Source organism: Carassius carassius, chromosome 49 (assembly GCF_963082965.1).
Source record: "Carassius carassius chromosome 49, fCarCar2.1, whole genome shotgun sequence".
Classification (NCBI taxonomy): Eukaryota; Metazoa; Chordata; class Actinopteri; order Cypriniformes; family Cyprinidae; genus Carassius; species Carassius carassius.
The window spans coordinates 3,308,426-3,329,235 of record NC_081803.1 but is presented as its reverse complement, the minus strand read 5'-3'; the positions used below and the strand labels follow the sequence as shown (position 1 = coordinate 3,329,235).

General features: G+C 36.1%; 2 protein-coding genes across 2 annotated transcripts; both read left to right on the top strand.

Annotated features, from left to right (window-relative positions):
• The first annotated feature begins 2,205 nt into the window (after window positions 1-2,205).
• On the top strand, window positions 2,206-6,501 carry LOC132132461 (prostaglandin-H2 D-isomerase-like). The gene is made up of 7 exons (XM_059544839.1): window positions 2,206-2,359; window positions 2,921-3,060; window positions 4,249-4,325; window positions 4,404-4,514; window positions 4,591-4,692; window positions 5,851-5,876; window positions 6,025-6,501. Exons 1-6 carry the CDS (start codon window positions 2,267-2,269, stop codon window positions 5,874-5,876), a joined length of 549 nt encoding a protein of 182 aa, XP_059400822.1. The 5' UTR covers window positions 2,206-2,266; the 3' UTR covers window positions 6,025-6,501.
• Window positions 6,502-7,775: 1,274 nt separating this feature from the next.
• On the top strand, window positions 7,776-12,978 carry ambp (alpha-1-microglobulin/bikunin precursor). The gene is made up of 10 exons (XM_059544838.1): window positions 7,776-7,947; window positions 9,079-9,221; window positions 9,331-9,407; window positions 9,494-9,610; window positions 11,102-11,203; window positions 11,286-11,332; window positions 11,531-11,606; window positions 12,240-12,407; window positions 12,537-12,713; window positions 12,830-12,978. The coding sequence occupies exons 1-10, from the start codon at window positions 7,837-7,839 to the stop codon at window positions 12,856-12,858; spliced, it is 1,047 nt and encodes a 348-aa protein (XP_059400821.1). The 5' UTR covers window positions 7,776-7,836; the 3' UTR covers window positions 12,859-12,978.
• Window positions 12,979-20,810: the final 7,832 nt, after the last annotated feature.

The following is a 20,810-nucleotide window of genomic DNA, read 5'->3' as shown; positions in this document are numbered from 1 at the left end:
AAAAAAATCAAGATCACATTACTGTAATGATAATAAAATCGCATTCACATTACCATAATGACAATAAAATATTGTTCTCATTACTATAACAGCAACAAAATAAAATCCTCATTCTCATTACTGTCACAACAAAAAAAAATCTATACTTTTTTCATTAAAATTAGCATAAATTAAATTCACTACAACAGTAAAAAGTAATATTTTCTTCGCATGTGGGATAAAGTTTGATTTACTCAAATAGCTGAAGTGTGATTTAGTCTTCAAATCCAAGGGTGCAGTAGTGATGTCATTAGTTAATCAGCCAATCAGATGCAGTTGTCTCCATCAATACCTTTTCTGGTTTTTATTTTGTTGTTGCCCTTTCCTGTATAACTTAGAATTTTTTTTATTTTATATTTTATTTTTTTGTAAATGATTGATGTTTAATGATTTGTTGATGGTTGAGCTTTATTTCTCTGTTAATCTTATTTGCTTTTTGTTTTGTTTTTTTGTTCTGGGTGTGTGAAAGAGAGGGAATGTTAAATGTCAGACATCTGAAACCTCGACAGACATTTCTTTCTCTTCGGATAGTGTGTGTTAGAGTTTGTCCTATGATAGCAAGAATCCTCACCAGGAAGCTTTCGCTGAGGCCTCTCTTGATTATTTCTCCCATTTAAGGGCATAGTCCAACCCAAAATGAAAACTCTCATTATTTACTCACCCCTCACGTCTTTCCAAACCTGTATGCTGTCAACTGTCAGACTCTTAAAAAGGACAAAAAAACCCAAGTCCTCTGAAGCCATATGATGCTTTTATGTGAGAAAAGATCAGCATGTATTGTCTGTATTCCTGTCAATCTTCCTCCACTGCAGCTTTCAGATGTCCTTCTCCATTCTCTACTCTTATTTAAAAAGCAGCGGCACATTGACAGCACACCTGGTGCAATAATAATGCCATTTTCCTAAGGGTTTCGAAGGCGAGGAAGATTGTCTGTCAATTTAAACTGAAAAGAAAAATAATAATAAATTAAACTTGAATTTCAGTCTACTTTTATGGTGATTCCTTTTTGATATTTGCTTGAAGATTCTGTGTGTTCCAAAAAGAAATAAAATCACGCAGGTTTGGAACGACAGAAAAGTAATTAATGATGACAGCGTTTTCATTTTTGGCTACACGGCCCTTTTAAAGTCTCATACAAAGACACACACAAACATCCTTCAATTTCAGTCGATAGAGATTTCTGCACTGTGATTGAATGTCAATCTTCATATACTGTAAAGGCATTAGTAATGTAAAATGCAAAACCAGTGCTGTGAATAATTTTAAACTTCTGGAGTTTCCACTGTACTATAAAAGCAGTCCGTTTTCTGTGTTTCAGGCCAAACTTCAGTGTTTCAAAGGATCGGTGTGTGTGGTTCTTCTGTTGTTTTCCCCCTCTCTGGAGATGATGCTACACTCCTCTTGCAGTCAGTGAAATGTTGTTCTCGTGTCTGTCCACTAGATCGTGCTCATTCAGGACGTAAATACATTCCCTCCTCATGCTCAGAATGGCTGATTTGCCATCCAGAATTGTGTTCATGTTGATCATTCTTTTATGAGGGACATCTACTGTTTTACTTACTGTGGATTTGTTATTATTTGCACAGTCTATAGCTTTAAAGCTACAAAATACCATTTTTTAAGTAACCTAAGTTATATAGTTTTTTTTATCTTGTTTTATAGACCACCGAAGTTAGTCAGGGAGGAAAACTGACCTTTTTCCTCGGTCTTGTTTATAAATTGTAGCGATCTGTCACTCTTCTCAAAAGACTGATCACTTGTCTTTTGTCTATTTTTGTTCAGTACTCAGGAACAACATTCAGAGGCAGATGAGAGAAGGGAAACGAGTGTGTGTGTGTGTGTGTGTGTGTGTGTGTTGATGTAGAGGTGTGTGAGGTGTGCTGCGTCACACTCTTGTCTGAAAGACTAGCTGTAAATCATGCTCTTTCGAAACAATGGCATCCAAGAATCAATATTAATAAAAAAATCTATATTAATTTCTTAGCAGTCGCTCCTGTTTGTTTACTTTATTGCTGCAAACCAGCAGAATTAAATTCACAAACAAACATCTATATGACTTGGAAATTGTAATATTTCTACATTTCAAACATGGTACCTTCAGTGAATGGTCTTTATGTTGGATGTGTGTTCTTGCGTGTGATTTGCTGGATTGGTGAGGGGGAGGAGCTAATGTGGCTGGCAGACCCTGAACAGTTCACGATCCCTGGCTGTTTCTTATAACGTCATCATGAAGATTGCCTTGGTGAGCATCTCTTTGCTGATGCTCCTGACTGACATCCACACCAGCGTCCAACCGCAGAAAGACTTTGACCTTCAGAGAGTAAGAACTTTAGCTGTGTATTTTCCCTGCTGTTTTCAACACTGAAGCTTTTTTAAATGACCTCTAGGTCCTTTATCTGTAGGAGTGCCGCATGTTTAGTTATGTCTAGTTATGGACTTGAAGGAACAAATTCCTTTGCTGAGTTCAGGCTGGTGTTGTGTGAGATTTAACAGCTGAATAATGTTAATGTGATGTTTGTTTGAATTGTTCTTAAGTTCTGACATGAACAAGCTGTTTCTGCATGTTGATTAGGGTAATGCTTTACACTGCATTAACACTATAGAGACAGAGCAGACAAACAGAGCTCAGGGCAAAGGTCACACGCTCAGTGTCGCAACAAGGAATGGTTGATTTCTGCCAAGTTCTCAAGGCATCATCATGAGATTTTATGGTGGGAAAAAAAATGTAAAAGGGAAGACAAAATATCAGTGAATAAACAGACAAATAACCTAAGGTTGTATTTTTGTTTGGCCATTATTAGTATCAGGCTCATTATTTTTGGCTGGATTCTCTTTTCTAATTCTGCTTCTGGTCTTGTGTGAGCTGGATGTGTTTGGTCAGTTTGCAGGGAGATGGTATCGACTCGGTCTGGCCTATGACTCTCCAGGGTTTGTGCACTACAGAAACAGACTCACCATCTCGATGGGCACAGTGGAGCTGAAGGAGAACGGGAACGTCAACATGACCATGTGGAGTGTAACGTGAGGGATACTCATCTTCACATATGACTGAGAAAACATAATATAATACAGTTGAATTTAGAATAGTTCCAAAATTATAATTATTATCATCCTAAAATTGCTATATATTATATTATATTATATTATATTATATTAATACACTATATGATTATTTTTGTCTCATTTGTCATAGTTAAAATTGTTAAGAATAAAATATTTTAAAATAAATTAAATTATTATATTATATTTATTATGTTGTGTAATATTATATTATATTATATTGTTGTTATGTTATGTCATATTAATAAACTTTATGATGATTCTTATCAAATTTTTCATTTAGAACAGTTAACATTTCTACAATAATTATATTATTATATCATGTTGTTATTGTATTCTATTTCTTTTATTTTGTTATGTTGTATTATATTACATTATATTATATTATGTCATATTATTAATACACTGTATGATGATTCTTGTCTCATTTGTCATAGTTAAAATAGTCAAGAATAATTTCTAAAATAATTATTATATTTATTATAACTTGTTATATTTATTTTGTTATGTTATGTTATGTTATGTTATGTTATGTTTTTATGTTATGTTATATTTGTTATGTTATGTTATGTTATGTTATGTTATGTTATGTAATTTTATGTTATGTTATATTTGTTATGTAATGTTATGTAATGTTATGTAATGTTATGTAATGTTATGTAATGTTATGTAATGTTATATTTGTTATGTTATGTTATGTTATGTTATGTTATATTTGTTATGTTATGTTATGTTATGTTATGTTATGTTATGTTGTTATGTTATGTTATATTTGTTATGTTATGTTATGTTATGTTGTTATGTTATGTTATATTTGTTATGTTATGTTATGTTATGTTATGTTATGTTATGTTATGTTATGTAATGTTATATGTTATGTTATGTTATGTTATGTTATGTTGTTATGTTATGTTATATATGTTATGTTATGTTATGTTATGTTGTTATGTTATGTTATATTTGTTATGTTATGTAATGTTATGTAATGTTATATGTTATGTTATGTTATGTAATGTTATATGTTATGTTATATTTGTTATGTTATATTTGTTATGTTATGTTATGTTATGTTATGTTATGTTATGTTATGTTATGTTATGGTCACTCATTGGATGATAATTCTTGTCTCTGTTGCGTGTGATCATTCAGTTCCTCTGGCTGTCATTCTGTGGTCTACATTTATAAGACAACGTCTGTGCCCGGCGTATTTACCTACTACAGCACTCGTGAGTAAACAAGACCCATATGACTGATCAGTACTGAGAAAATGATACTACTGTTCAGGTTTCTATTGTTACTTGAAGGTCATAGAAGGGTGAAGGATGTTACTGTGGTGGAGACAAACTACACAGAGTATGCCCTGGTCCTCAAACACAAGAAGTTTAACAAGGAGTTCACACAAGTGGCCCTTTATGGTGAGCCTGCGATTAACAACAGGATTGACTCAAGCTTTCTGGGAGGGCAGTTTTGTAACCTGTAATTTCACTGTAGGTCGTACTGATAAGTTGAGAGCGGATGTGATGGAGAAGTTCAGAGCATATGCCACAGCTCAAGGATTCCCTAAAGACTCCATACTGACTCCACCAGCTGCTGGTAAACCTCTCAAATAACTAACACCTGCAAGATACACTTTAAATAGACAGTTCACCCAAAAAATGTCATCATCAAAAAGTCATAATTTACTCAGCCTCATGTCGTTCCAAACCAGTTTGAGATTCTTTCTTCTGTGTTCTTTCAAAAGAAGATATTTTGAAGAATGTGGGCAACCAAATATTTTCTGGTAGCCATTGACTTTAAAGAAATAGTATAGAAGTGACTGGCTACCATCAACTACTTTGCTACCCACATTATATTATTTTGTGTTGAGAAAGAAACTCATGCAGGTTTGGAAACGACATGAGGGTGATTAAATTATGACAACATTTTTAGTTGAACTATCCCTTTAAGCCACACTTAAAAATGAATGGAGGAGGATTGCAATACTGATAAAGCAATACTGTTCAAAATGACAAAAAAAATATTATTTACAAATATGATTTAATTTTATAGTTGTCAAACATGGCTCATGTTCATAGATAAAGTGACTGTCTACACCATTGTTTACTCTGACAGGACATTTGAGGAGAACATTTTTTGATATTTTGTTTGATGTCTAACACAGTGTGTCCGAAATCTCACACTGAGTACATACTACATTTGAATTTGAACTTCTTTCACAACCAGTAAAAAAGTATGTTTTATATAGTATGAATATGGGTAGTATTAATTAAATTTAGACTGTGACATGTTGTAAAATGCCATGTTGTAATTTTCATGTGAACTACCAGCGTCAGTTGCTTCACTTCCTCTCCCATGGCCTCATGGGATAGTACAGTGTTTATCAACTGTGCACTTCAGATTCCAAGCAAAAATAATAGGTCATTCAGATACTTTTCAGCTGCTGTTTTCAAATACTATGAATTCAGACATACTGCTTCTTTGGCATACTGTTTTTGGCATGCTATATAGTAGAGAAGTATTCAGTTTGGATGCAGTGAGTGTAATTCAGTCATATTTTTAAGTGTGGCTGAAGTACTTTCTTTCGGGACTATACATGGTTGGACACTCAAATAATTTCTCAAAAACAGACAATTATCAATGTGCGACTGAAACTTTGTTCACAAACCATTTAAGTGTTTATTTATTGTCTAAAATAGTTATATTTTCATCAAAATGCTAACAGAATTTCAAATTTTTGTTTTGTCTTTTTAGAAAACTGTCCTTCTTCAGGTAGTTAGGTAAGTAAGAGTTTTAAATCTAGTTCATCAATCCCTGTTTTATCACCAATAACCTCACGGACACTGCTAGAAGTTATTCATTCAGTTTGGCAACTTTGTATATTGTGTTTTATAACATTGTTTTTTACTTGTTGTGTCTCTCTTTCAGTTCCCATTCACATTTAGTGCTGGAGGAAACACACACCTTTACTTTAATATGACAAAATGATGTTATTTTGTGGCAGTTTGTAATATTGCAACTGATGTCATTTTCATTTGCTGTGCTTAGTTGTTATATTTAAATATAAAGCTGACAAAACACTGAATCCAAGCTCCGAAGAAGTGTGGAAATACAGAGAGAGGTATTGTCACATCTCTGAATATCTTTGCTGGCAAAAATTAAACTTTTTTTGTTTCTGTTCATGTTGCGTATGTCACTCACATCTGGAGTTTAACATGCGAAATGAAAGTTAATGTGTAAAAATGAGTACATCTCTTCTCTTGTGTTGAAGCTTTTCTTACTCTGTTCTAACGGGAAAAAAGCTAACTGCTTACTGAGTGATTGTGACTGAAAAGTCATGCTCACTGGATGAAAGTTTTGTGACAAATGTTTGGTAATTGTAAATAAAGATCTAATTCTAAAGGATGTGGTGAGGTGTCGCGACACCTAGTTACTGGGGTGCCTCAGGGCTCAGTTCTTGGACCTCTTCTCTTCTCTAGCTTCTGTCATTCAGAAACATGGCTTTTCATATCACAGCTATGCTGATGATACTCTGCTCTATCTCTCATTACATCCTGATGATCCGACGATAGCTGCTCACATAACAGCTTGTCTAACAGACATTTCTTGACGGAAGAAGGAACATCTCCAGGAATTTCTCCATCCAGCTATGTGCATCACAATTCCTTCAAGGACAGCCAGGAACCTTGGAGTTGTGATAGATGATCAGCTGAATTTCACAGACTACAGTGAAGTGAAGTGAAGTGACATTCAGCCAAGTATGGTGACCCATACTCAGAATTTGTGCTCTGCATTTAACCCATCCGAAGTGCACACACACAGAGCAGTGAACACACACACACACTGTGAGCACACACCCGGAGCAGTGGGCAGCCATTTATGCTGCGGCGCCCGGGGAGCAGTTGGGTGTTCGATGCCTTGCTCAAGGGCACCTAAGTCGTGGTATTGAAGGTGGAGAGAGAACTGTACATGCACTCCCCCCACCCACAATTCCTGCCGGCCCGGGACTCGAACCCACAACCCTTCGATTGGGAGTCCGATTCTCTAACCACCAGGCCACGACTTCCCAACTACAGCTGCCCGGTCCTGCCAGATTTACCTTATACAATATTAGGAAGATCAGGCCCTTTCTATCTAAAAATGCTACAAAATTCCTTGTTCAAGCTCTTGTTCTGTCCAGGCTGGACTATTGAATGACCTGCCCAGCACAATCTGAGCAGCTTAGTCTTTAGTCGTCTTCAAGAAATGTCTAAAGACACATCTCCTCCACCTACACTTGATCCTCTAACACCTGCACTCTCTATTTCTATTCTATCTACTTGTTTTCTTTTTAATTATTATAAAAATAATAATAACTTGACTCCTTTAACACTAGCTCTTTTCTACCTTGTTTAATATTCCTCTATCACCTATTTTCTGTCTACTTTTTATTCTTTATATTTATTACTTTGAAAACTATTTTATATAAAGCAAAAGAAAAGTCAAATCTCTTTTGAATATTATAGGAATATTAAATAGAATCATGTAAAAATTTAATCTTTTATTTGTTCGAGCCAAAGCAAACAAGAACATAAGGCACAAACAGGAGTCAATAGGCAGATAAGGAGAACTTTGTTCTGTTTGTTTTGTTGGACTGGTTTTGGGGGTGGTGTTGCACACATGGCCAGCAGGTCGATGTCCTGTGGATGATAGAGACAGTTGTGGTTCTTCAGAACTTCATTTGGATCAAAGACAGTCAGAATGAAGTGTGTTGTTCTAGTGTATCTGCTGCCACTCCTGAGCCTGTTGCATGCTGGGCCGCTGCCCGATGAGCCTGTCCTCCAGCCTCAGGAGAACTTTGATGTGAACCGGGTGAGTCTTGCTTTTTGGACGTTTAAGAGAATGTTTGTGCATAGAGAAGACCAGGACCAGTTGTCACGTTTTTTACACTTCTATATAGTCAGTTTCTAAATAGACACAAAGAAAATCCTTGAATACCAAAAAAACAATTTCCACTGTTATTGCCCAGGACAAAAAAAAAGCATAGTTAATTTATCACTTATTGTTCTTTTGTGATAACATGCCCCAATGGCACCACTAAATGTGGTCTGTTGTCACAATGGAAACCTGTTTATTTACACTAATTTTAGAAATCACTTTTGAGAAAAAAAAAAAAAAACATCTGTATTTGAAGTGTTTTATAGGCTATTTGTTTGAATTTTGGCAATATGTTATATAAACTATATTTTTTTATGAAAAAAAAAATATGTACATAGAACATAAACAATGGTTTTTAACGTGAAACAAATATGTTTTGTTTTGTTAGGTGTCCTTGGGTGTTTTAAAAGGTGCCACCAAAATTTTTTTATAATTATTTTATTATTATTATTATTTAAAATATTGTATAAGCTAATTATTTGCATTTTGGTGATTTTGTTTATATATTGTAATAAACATGTTATGAGAAAGTAGGCTATATAAAACTAAATTCCATACGATACATTTTTTATATGAAACAAATATTTCATGAATATAAATTCATTAAATAGTTAAAGAATCATCTCTAGTTATAAGCTATTTATTTGTTTTTTAATCTTTTAACTGACTAAATATTTCATGAGAAAGTAGGCTATATAAAACATGTAAAAATCTATTTAACATGAAATAAAAACATATATATATATATAGTTGACTCTTTCATAAATAAAAAAAACAGACAATAAATTAATTTATAAATAATGTTAGTTTGTAGCTCCTCCCTAGTGAATTTAATTTGTACACTTTTCTTAGGTCTAATATGAGGTTTAAGGTGATATTTGCATGCTCACTGGCTGTTGTACAACAATTATGCAATGCAGTGTCCTGTTACCCCACTTTCTGTTTTATTATTCTTACCAGAAATATTGTTGTAATGTGGCCAGTGATGTGATCTTTTGATGTGATGTTCACATTCACATGCATTTGAAATTCTAATTGACCTTATTTCTCCTATTCCTCTGTAAGTTCATGGGCAAATGGTATGATATTGCGATAGCGTCCACGTGCCAATGGCTCAAGCGTCATAAGGGAGACGCAGCCATCGGCTCTTTGGAGATGCAGTTCAGTGACTCAACACAGACCATCAGCATGACCCGGATCAGCAACAGGTACAGCACACAATTATGTCACATCCAATGAACAAACTGTTGTGAAGTAAACACCCTCATACACCATCATGAGACCCCGGATGACAGGCATTGTTCATTTATTTTGCAGACATGGCACCTGCAAATCCATCAGTGGAGAATATCAGCTGACCAAAACACCTGGAAGATTCAACTACCACAATGCCAGTGAGATGAGCAGCACAGCTGTCAATCAATCAATCCTCATGTCACTTCACTCTTATTTCACCATGCATGTGTCTTTGCTCATGTAGAGTGGAATGCTGATGTGGACTCCTATGTGGTTCACACAAACTACGATGAGTACGCTCTGTTGGTGATGTATAAACAAAAGCCAGGCGGTGAAAAAACCACATCTGTCAAACTCTACGGTAAAACATCTGTTTTCTTATTGGACAACATTTAGACTTGAGCTTTCGTGATCTCAGTTTTGACCTCAGATCAACCAAAGCAGCATCTACTGAATCACATACTATTTCTGGGGATTTTCAAATGCATCTACATCTTTTGGGCTTATAATGTTACACATAACCCCCTGCACTCCTACGATGATTTTGTGATGGTTCCCTCAATGACGATCATTACTTTTTCAGTTAGGATGAGAAATGGTGAGGATTGTGAGGCAAAGCTGCCACCACAAGTGCTAAACATATGAACTAAAAAGTAGAATTGAGCTAAATGCTAATGCTGACAAGCAACAAAAACAGTATGTGAGAAATTTGTGTGTGGCAAGAATATATTCTATGATTTTGATCTCTCATTTCAAACTCCTATCAAATAACTTCAGAATGCTTTCTCAATAGCTACATTCATTGCATGCTTACATACTACTTAGTTGATATTTCTCTAGAATGACTACTACACCGGCCAAAATGACTGTACCCCACAATGCAATGCACTCGACTTGACCTATTTGCTCTTTTGTATTTCATTATATGGTCAAACTGCGAAATGTTAAGACAATTAAAAAAAATTGAATGCAAAAAACTATATATATATATATATATATATATATATATATATATATATTTAGTTTTTTGCATTAAATTTTTTTTATAAGCACTTAAATAAGTAGTGATTCGAGTAATTTTTCGAAAAATATCGAGGTATTCAGTTCTCAACACTTGTACTGTAGGGAGTATTCTCAGAATGTATTCTCAGAATAATAGAACCATTGTTAAATGTCTTTAATAATGTTCTCAAAACATTAGCACAAAACATTCATGGAATGTTTGTTTTTAGAAACATTTTAGTTGGATGTTCGTCCATTCTAGTAAAATGTTACTACTTATTTCAAAACGTTTAACCACATCAACTCTGGGGACCCACCGGTGGGTCCAATATTGCATATGCCTAATTCTCAAAAAATCAAAATAACAGCTGAAGTGGTTAAAGAACATTCAAACGTATCATTTTCACACTGTTTTAAAAAAAAACGTTGCCACGTTTTCACAACAAAACCCGCCCAGTTGATACTCAAAACTAGCCCAACTGCGTTTCGTGGGGGATCCCGTCTAGAAATCACGTCTAGAGGGTAAAATACACATTTTGTGGCGGGGTTCCCATAGTAAAATTTGCATTTTACGGGCTAAATATCACGTTATTGGGGTCGCATCAGTCCGCGGATGTGAAAAACAACCTGCGGCAATAGTGTTAAAGTAGTCCATTTCCGCGGGAAAACCGCAGACTTGGCAAAACTGGTTCCCTCATTGTTCATGTAACCAAGAAAAAAAAAGGTTTTACATTTTTTTGAAAATACAAAGAACATCCTGAAAAAACGTAATGTGAAAGTCAGCGAAATGTTCCTAGATCGTGTGGTTTGTGTTTGTGAGCACTGAGGAGCCGTTCTTCTCGCCCTGTAGGACGTGCTATGCAGCTGCGGCCCACCCTCATCGAAGACTTCAAGACTCTGGTGGCTGAGCAGGGAATGAGTGAAGACACCATCATTATCAAAAAGAACAAAGGTTTCCTCAGCACACAAACCAATGCACAACACGCATTTTATTGGGACCCGATGTCACTGCCCTTCTCCCTTTGTGTCACCAGGTGAGTGTGTTCCAGGTGAGCAGATCACACCAGAGCCACAGATCCAGGTGAGGACTTCACCATCACTGCAGCACTCACATGAAAAACAATATTTTCATTTTAGCTTAAAATACTAAAGTCTGCTGAATCCATTCAAAGAGGAAAACAACACCCGGGGACAGACGTGTCATATCTGACTGAATTATTATTAATGAAAGTGATAGAAGGGTCATTAATAATCCTGTGATGTGATTCGATCTGAACAGAGGGCGAGGAGGAATGTGGTCCTGCCGGCTCCTGACGAGGGATCGGGGGACGATATGCCCATATTTAAAGGACCTGGTGAGTGCTGCTTTCATATATAGATATATATATAATTGTTTTTTTTTTTTTATATATGTCACAAAATGACTGAGGTCACAAAAAGGCATGTGTACTCATACATTGCTAATACATTATACGTCACTGTTCAGAAAATGCTACATTTATATGAGCTGAAATGATTGTGAAATATTCACTCAATTTCCATTTTAACTGAATATTACGATTACAGTTTCATTGACTTGGCTCAATAAACATTTATTATTTTCATTACTATCAATATTTAAAACAATTTTGTTGCTTAATATTGTTATGGAACCAATAATACCTTTTTTAAGGATTCCTTGATGAATATAGGGTTTAAAATAACATCATTTATTTGAAAAATGAAATCTTCAGTAACTTTTTTAATGTTTATACTATCACTATTGATCCGTTTAATGCATCCTTACTTGGAAAAAAGTATTAATTTCTTTTAAAACATCCTAATGACCTCAATTTCTTTTTAACAGTAGTGTGTCTTAAATTGTTTGTGTGAAAAAGAGTTCAGAGAGTTATAATAAATTATAATATATCCTATCATTTAAAAATGATTATAATTAAAGAGTTAATTTATTGCCTGATATTATAATAAGATGACCCGTGTGTGTGTAGAAGCGTGTAAGTCCCAGCCAGACTCGGGTCCGTGTTTCGGGATGCTGCAGCGCTATCATTATAACTCGTCCATCATGGCCTGTCAGATGTTCACCTATGGAGGCTGCATGGGGAACCAGAATAACTTTGTGACTGAAAAGGAGTGTCTGCAGAGCTGCCGCACTGAGGGTGAGTGTGTGTGTGTGTGTGTGTGTGTGTGTGTGTGTGTGTGTGTGTGTGTGTGTGTGTGTGTGTGTGTGTGTGTGTGTGTGTGTGTGTGTGTGGTTTTATTATACACACATGTATTCTGTCCCTCAGCCGCCTGCAGGCTGCCCATGGATGCTGGTCCTTGTAAAGTGTTCACAGACCTGTGGGCCTTCGACTCTGCGGCTGGAAAGTGTGTGTCTTTCAAATATGGAGGATGCAAGGGCAATGGCAATCAATTCTACAGCCAGAAGGAGTGTGAGGAGTACTGCGGCGTTATGATGAGAAATGGTGGGACACACACATTACACCAGAAAATAGCAGATTTTTCATTAATGCCATTCATATTATTATCAAAATCGTAAGGAGGATTCTGACGCTTGTGTCGTTTTGTCATGGATTTGCAGGAGATGACGAGTTTCTCACAGTGAACTGAGTTTGGTGGGAATGAAAATGGAGCATTACTTTGTTTCAGACTGAAAAGTGCAACATGGATCAGTTTCCAACAGTCACTAACTTCAACATTAACACAATAAATAAAGACCTGTCCAATGTTCTGGTTGTGCACTTCTTTTGACATTTTACAATACTGTGCTGCTGTGGGGGAATTTTTATTTAATTATTTATTTTTATTGTTTTCCTTCACTTTAAAAATAAATCTCAGTGAAATTATTATTTTAAAACATTTTATTTTTCTGTTTGTTTTCTTTTGCTTTCTTTAACAAAAAAAAATGTTTTATTTTATTTTCCAGTAAAATTAATTTTTATTATTTCATTTAATTTTGTTTTCCAGTGTGACATCTTACACAAAAAACATATTACTTTTCCTTGTTTTATTTTACTTTCTTTCATTATTATTTTATTTATTTATTTATTTTTTTGCTTTCTTTAAAAATAAAATTCAGTAAAAAATATAATACATTTTTATATATATTAAATGTATATTGTATTTTTTTTATTTCCTTGAACAAATTTCAGTAAAAAAAAAAAAAAAAAAAAACACACACACACACATTTTATTTATTTTTATTTAATTTTCCAGTAAAATAATTAATTCATTTTGGTTTCCAACATGAATTAAATCATTTTACAAATTTTCCTTTTATTTTATTTTGCTTTATTTTACATTTTTAATTTATTTATATAAATATTTCATTCACTTTTACTTTATTTTGCAGTAACAATAATATTCATTTTTATTTTGGTAATTTATTATATTGAATTTTATCAGATTCTTGGGATGACCAGGTTTTTTTCTTTTCACGGGACATGTTACAATGGCCCTGGTCTCTCCTACCGACAGTGGCCAGGAGAGGTCAGTGTTGTCTACTGAAGCACATCATGTTTCCAGCTCTAGTCTTTTGATTTGTGTGGAACTGCCTGCTCATCTGATTTCACTGTTGATCCGAGACCAGTTTTAGCGTTCTTCTTATAATACCAAAGCAATATGTTCATGATCATGAAGCTGATCCTGCATACAGGAAAAAAAGTCCATTCTGAGCAAAGTCCCCAGCAGCCCAGCCAGGCTTCCTGCCCGCTGTTTCTCAGAATTCATGGCTGGTGATGTTGCTGGGAGAATGCTGGGAATATCCGGAGAGGAAAAAGGAACTGACGGCTTTCAGTGACCTTCCGGCCAGGGCCACATCACCTGCTCACACACACCCTCACACAGACACAAACACTTTTCACACACATAATGCCTGCCTAAAATGTTTGAATTTCATTGCATTTGCTACAAAATATCAAACCAAGTCTGTGCTCAAATGTTACTTTAACTTTTCTCAAAAAATATTTCACTTTTATGAGCCATTTTTGCTGTTACTCTTCGTTGATTTTAGTGGATGTTTGAAGTCCGTTCCCTCACGTTCACGCAGGTGTCCTAAAAGAGGAACCACAGGTGTAGTTACATTAATGTTTGACGACTACATAAGTGTCCATAGCATTAATAGAATGAAACCGCACTCATATAAACACACAAACACATGCTGATGCAGTAAACACAAACTCACGAAACTACATCACACTTATAAATAACACCAACTCACACATTTTCAGTTTCGCACACATAAAATGCAAAATCGGAACTTCCTCAGACATCACACACATGTTACACAGCCATTCACACAAAAAACACCATGTGAAAATGTAAAATTACACGTGAGCGGTTAGACAGAATATCATCACTACCAGTTTGAAACCCAGATCCATCTACTGTATAGAAAGATGCATACAAATGATATGATTAGGGATTTATATTAAGAAAATCACTCATACTCGTTGGGATTTCAACTTTTTAACTTCAAGTTCTGCCCTTTTTGTACAATAGACATGAAAAAACTTCAAATCCTGCAGCTTGCTGTGAAGAGATGTGCTACTTTTACCACCCAGGGGTATTCATAAACTGCTTAAACTTGTCTTTAAAAGTTACAAACTGGGACTTTGTCTTAATTACATCATTAACAAACTGCTCTGTTGCTTATGCTATGTCTATTCTTTCAGCATTTAAACTGCCCTGTCTATCATCTTGTCACAGTTATCCTTCACATTTCAATTCATTTAATTTCCTACCATATTGGGGAGAAATGAAGAGACGTGCTGATCTGCCAATCCCCCCTAATGTGTTTGCATAATTATGCATTTATCAGGTAATGACCCAATGTATCTTTCACAGATCACAGATGAAATATAATGTGGATAACAATTATTTTTTGTTCAGGTGAGATATTGATTATTAATTTGTCAGCAAAAAAAACAAACCAGTCTATTTTAGGACATTAGGATGGATAGTATATGAATAGGGAAGCCTTATGTCGTCTTATAGTGACTATGTTTATGCATCTGGCCCATGAACACCTTAGCACATCAACACCCTGAAAACCAACCTGAACAACTGAAAGGTGCTGTATATAATTTTTGACTCTACTAAAGTATAAAACACCATAATACATTTGCAGATATTTAGGAAACATGCTGATTTTACATATACTAGATTCTCTGAAAAACAACACAGACAGTTATTCTGTTGAAATGTGCGTTCTGTGTCAGAATGTCTGTTTTTGTTTTGATCTGTGTGATTTCACTTAATGCCAATTAACCCAATTGTATTTCAACAACCAGTCGAATCAGAGATCAACAATTCTACCTGACCTAGGCATCCATCTATCAAAAGCTCTATGACTAGAAGCATATTGAGACTGATAAATCAAGTCATTAACTTAAAGTTTAAATCCTGTTTCAGACAAAGGTAGCACAATCTGTTTGACGTAGGGCAGGGGTTCTCAACTCTTGCTCTCGAGGTCCACCTTCCTGCAGACTTTCGCGCCAACCTTGATCAAGCTCACCTGCCAGTAACTTTCTAGTAATCCTGAAGACCTTGATTAGTTTGACTGGTTGGAGATAAACTCTGCAGGAAGGTGGAGCTCGAGGGTAGGTGGCCATTCGTGCCATTTTCGCAGGACACCTCCTGGCCAGGATTTCTATATCGCCTAAAATATCCACGTTTTGGCTTTGTTTGCGCTGCACAGACCAATGGCTTCCCTACTCGAGGGCCAGAGTTAAGAACCCCTGTCATAGGGTGAAACAATACTTGAGTAAAAGTACAGGTACCTCACAGTGAAAACTCCTTCATTACATTTTGACTTATACCAAATATAGGCTCAATTTATGAGGTATTTAATGAAAAAAACACAGGGAACAGAATAACAGGCAACCATTACATTCAACTCACAAGGAACTAGAAACAACACAGACTGGAAATCACACAGAGCACCTTAGTATCAAACTAAAAAGAGTTTTACAAAGGCAAGCACCACTCAAACTTTCCTCAGAAAATATATGAATCTATTTTATATTGTATGTGTCATTGGTTAAACGCTCTAGCACAGCTGAATGGTGTTACACATAATTGAGCCTTCTTACTCTATACATGTTGAGTCATGAACTCAGATGAGTCTAGCAGCTGTAGAGCTCCTGCAAACCTTTGATCTGCATGCTTCCCACAGTGCTCTGGCTAAATGAAGGATACGTAAGGCATCTCGTGTGCGTGTATGCGTGCGACTGAGGTTGGTTAGTGGTACGTCTTTGCTGTGGGAAGACTGCTGGTGTGTAAATATGAAAAGAGTATGAGAGCATCTGTGTGTGTACGTGTCATGTCTGTTGGCAACTCAGGAAAACAGTTTCAGACCGCTGAACAGGATCAAAGTGAGTGAGCTTAGACACAAGGGTTCACTTCTCTTTCCAGATACACACATGGTCACACACATATACATTTTCACACATGCATTCACTCACACCCAGACTTTCCCACAGAGGCCCACGTCGAACACACAGCTATGCTGTAACTGCAAGGCACACACTCACCCTTAAAGGTATAGTTCACACGAAAACCGAAAACTCTGTCATCATTCACTCGACCTCATGTTGTGATAAACCACGATATACATTTTTTTCCCCTCATGTCATGTCCGGGGCTCCGTAATATCCAGTGTTGTCTTGGTCTTTTACTGTACAGACAAAAACTTTTTGTTCCACAGAAGAAATAAAGACATGCATTGACATTTTTCCCATCCCTTTGTCCCCTTTCAGTTCCCATACGTTGTAATTGCATGGAAAAGAGTGTTCAGAAGTTCTTGTTTTCCACAGAAAAATGAACATAATGTAGGTTTGGAACAACATGAGGGTGATTAAAGATTAAATAATTTTAGAGTGAGCTAATTTTTTAACCCATTTTTACTATGTCAATACAGGCATCACCACAAACCCACACTGCAGAAAAACATGAACCACAAAGACCATGAGTGAACAGAGATGAATTGTACCGACTCTTTTTTCTACAGCAATTAAACGCAAATTGCAACCGAAAAACATAGATCCTGGCTGCTTGGATTCCTTCCTTGTGTCTCCTTACAGACTCTGAGCTCAACCGTGACCACAGGAAGAGCAAAGGCACTGATTGGTCTTTGAGTCTCCACTCATGCACATTTGTCAGCTCGGTTGTGTACATAATAAAGCCCTCAGCAGGTTAGAATTAACTTTGTCAAACACTTCCTTTGCATATGATCAAAGCTCTTTCCTGGCTTCCTGTGTAGATTTGACCTTCCTTTCATTTGTGACTTTCTTTCATTAAACATAACAACTGAACAATGTATTGACAGTATAAAATATGTTCATGCCGCTTTCCTTTATTTTTTATCTGGATGTAAAAAAACAAAAAACAAAAAAAAAAACAGGTAGACTGAGGAATGTTTAAAAAGTTGAAATATATTTTCTATGTTAACTTTTAAACCAGATTTAGGTGGACTGAAAACTGTAAGTAATTCACTGTTGAAAGACGCAAACATTTTACTCTTATCCCCCTTGTGAATTCTGGTTTTGTAACATAATAACGTGAAAAAGAGCTTGCATAGCTAGAAGCTTCTGCATTCACATACTTGCTTAGAGTATATTTTAAGACTTAAAGGGACAGTTCACCCAAAAATGAAAACTCTGTCATCATTTATTCACCATCAAGTCATTCCAATCCCATATGAGTTTAATGCTTCTTTGAAACGGTTTAGGTTTAGGTTATTTATTAGGGGCCATTGTATCCGTTAGCGTGATTTTTTTCTTCTGCCTCAAACCTATGGAAGCCCATAGAACCGCTTGAGGGAAAGTTGTGAAATTTGGCACACTGATAGAGGACAGTGAGAAAAGTTACCATAGCAAATTTGGAGTCTCTAACTCAAACTCTCTAGCGCCAACACTTGTCTAAACTTTTAAAATGTTTATGCTAATAACTTTTGAACCGTAAATCACAAAATTCAAATTCTTTTTTCCTCTGATTCCGTGGCTCATGCTGAGTCGAAAGGATGACAAAATTCGGGTTTTGTTAAGTTGTAGTTTTTTTTGCTATTTTCAATTGTTTGTAAAAACTACTTTTTTGAACTCGTCCTAGGGCACTGAACCGATTGTCACGAAAATTTCACTAGATCACCTTCAGACAACGCTGGCAAAAAGTTATGGATTTCAAGTTGATTAGTCATATGTTTCCGAATAGCACGTGAATGAATCCTATGAAAGGCATGCAAAGTGGACGTGAGGCTATATCTCCACAATGGTTTGGCCTGTTGAGACCAAACTTGGTGTGTGTTATAACAAGCATGACCTGAGACTACCTGCAGTGTTTCGGCACTGTGCCCCCTAGTGGTCAGTAGATATGAAAAGTGCATTTTTTTGCTCATAACTTCTGAATGCTTTGGCCAAAAATCACAAAACTGGTCTCGTTAGATTTGGTGCATCATGTTGAATTGAATGATACAATGTCAGCTATTATGGGCATCGACCATTTTGAATTATGTTATAAAATGCTGTATTTTCAAGCGTATCTTTACAAAACTAAATCTTCGGCTCCATGCCCTCATGGTACTCAAAATGTTTGGGGGCAGCGCCAACTTGTGGTCAAAAGTTTTGATTAAATTTTGAAAAATGGTAATAACTTTTGCTTACATTAACCTATTGTAATCGGACTGATGTTGATAGATACCTTGTTTCATGAAGAGAACACCAGTACCAACTTCCTGTCCACCATTTTCATTCATGTTGATAACCTACTTTTTCGAACTCCTCCTAGATCGTTGATCTGATTTCACCAAAGTTGGCTCGGCTCATCTTCAGACAAAGCTGGCAAAAAGTTATGGATTTCGTGTTGATACACGAAACAGTTTTTGTTAAGTGCATGAACGAATTTGCTGGAAAGATGCCAAACTGCATCTGAGGGCTGTATCTCTGCAAAGGTTTGACATATTTACACCAAACTTTGCATGTGCCATTGTCAACTCACACTGACCACAGCACATCAATTTGGTAACAGCGCCACCTATTGGCAAAGAGTATTAAACCATTCATTAACCTTTAATTATGACATTTCAAAAAATGCTAATAACTTTTGTTTGCATTAGGCTATTGTAATGAAACTGGTCTTAAAATATTCCTTGGGTCATGCCGACAACAGACATTTGATATACATTTTTAGTAGGAAATCTGAGCTCCCTGTCTGCCATTTTGATTTATGTTAAAATCCTACTTTTTCTAACTCCTCCTCAACTGTTTGTCCGATTTTCACCAAAATCAAGACAAAGTCAAAGTCACCTTTATTTATATAGCGCTTTAAACAAAATACATTGCGTCAAAGCAACTGAACAACATTCATTAGGAAAACAGTGTCAATAATGCAAAAATGATAGTTAAAGGCAGTAAATCTTCAGACTATGTGACAAAAAGTTATGCATTTCGTGTCGATTGACAAAACCGTTTTTGTACAGCACTGTTACAAAATTTAGACACGGTACCAAAATGATTCTGATGCTATATCTCTGCAAAGCTTTGTCAAATTTGCACCAAACTAAAATTGCTTTTATTGCTCATTGTTGCATTTGGTCTGATGATCCATGCCATGCTTAGCTCCTCAACTTGCCGCTAGAGTGCTTGACCCTGTAATTGCTGCTTGCAGCTATATTTTATATATAAATTATTTGTAAATCAAGCAGACACTGTCTAACTTTGGCTACACTGGACGCAAGAGCTGTCGTGCCGTATTATTTACTGTCATGTGAGCCATAAAAGTAAAGCTTGGCAAGTCGCGCAACGAGTAGGTTGCCTTTTGCCAGGTGTGCTTGTGCTGCTCTGGTCTTCTTCATTTCGAGGGGTGAAATTAACATCTTTCTTAAAGGAACACTCCACCGTTTTTTGAAATAGGGCTTATTCACATTATTTCCTACATTTAGATAGGTGGGCAAATGCATTTTTGTGTCAGTGCATGCATTGTTTTAGTTTGACTGGGTCGGCGTTAGCTTAGCTTAGCACAATGAATGGAATCCTTTGTTGCCAGCTAGCATGGCCTGAGTAAAATTGATCAAAAAAAATAAAAAAAAACCCACCTAATTACTTCTTGTGGCCTGCGTATTCACATCGAGTACAAATAGCGATCCAGATTAACACTAGGCGATTTCCTAGGCAGATATTGACTTGGGACTATATTATGGGGAAGCACAGGCGAAGCACTGCTACTTCGGTGCAGAGATATCACGCAACACATGAAATCCCACGACTTCCGTCAACATACCGGCGTGCAACGCGTAAAAAAAAACAGAAGAAGAAGAACATACCGGCGTGACCTGCACCGAGTGTCTTCGCGTTTGGATGATTTATTTTGAGAAGTTACAGCAAACATGGTTATTACCTGCATAGCAAAAGGTTGTGAGAACAAGCAAAGGACATACACGAATGTAATGTTTCACAGAATTCCACCTAATGTGGAACTGAGAAATAAATGGCTAGCAGCTCTGGAGATCTGTAGTTCAACGCCTCTCAACAAAATAAAGCAGTATCGTGTTTGCGAAGAACATTTTGCAC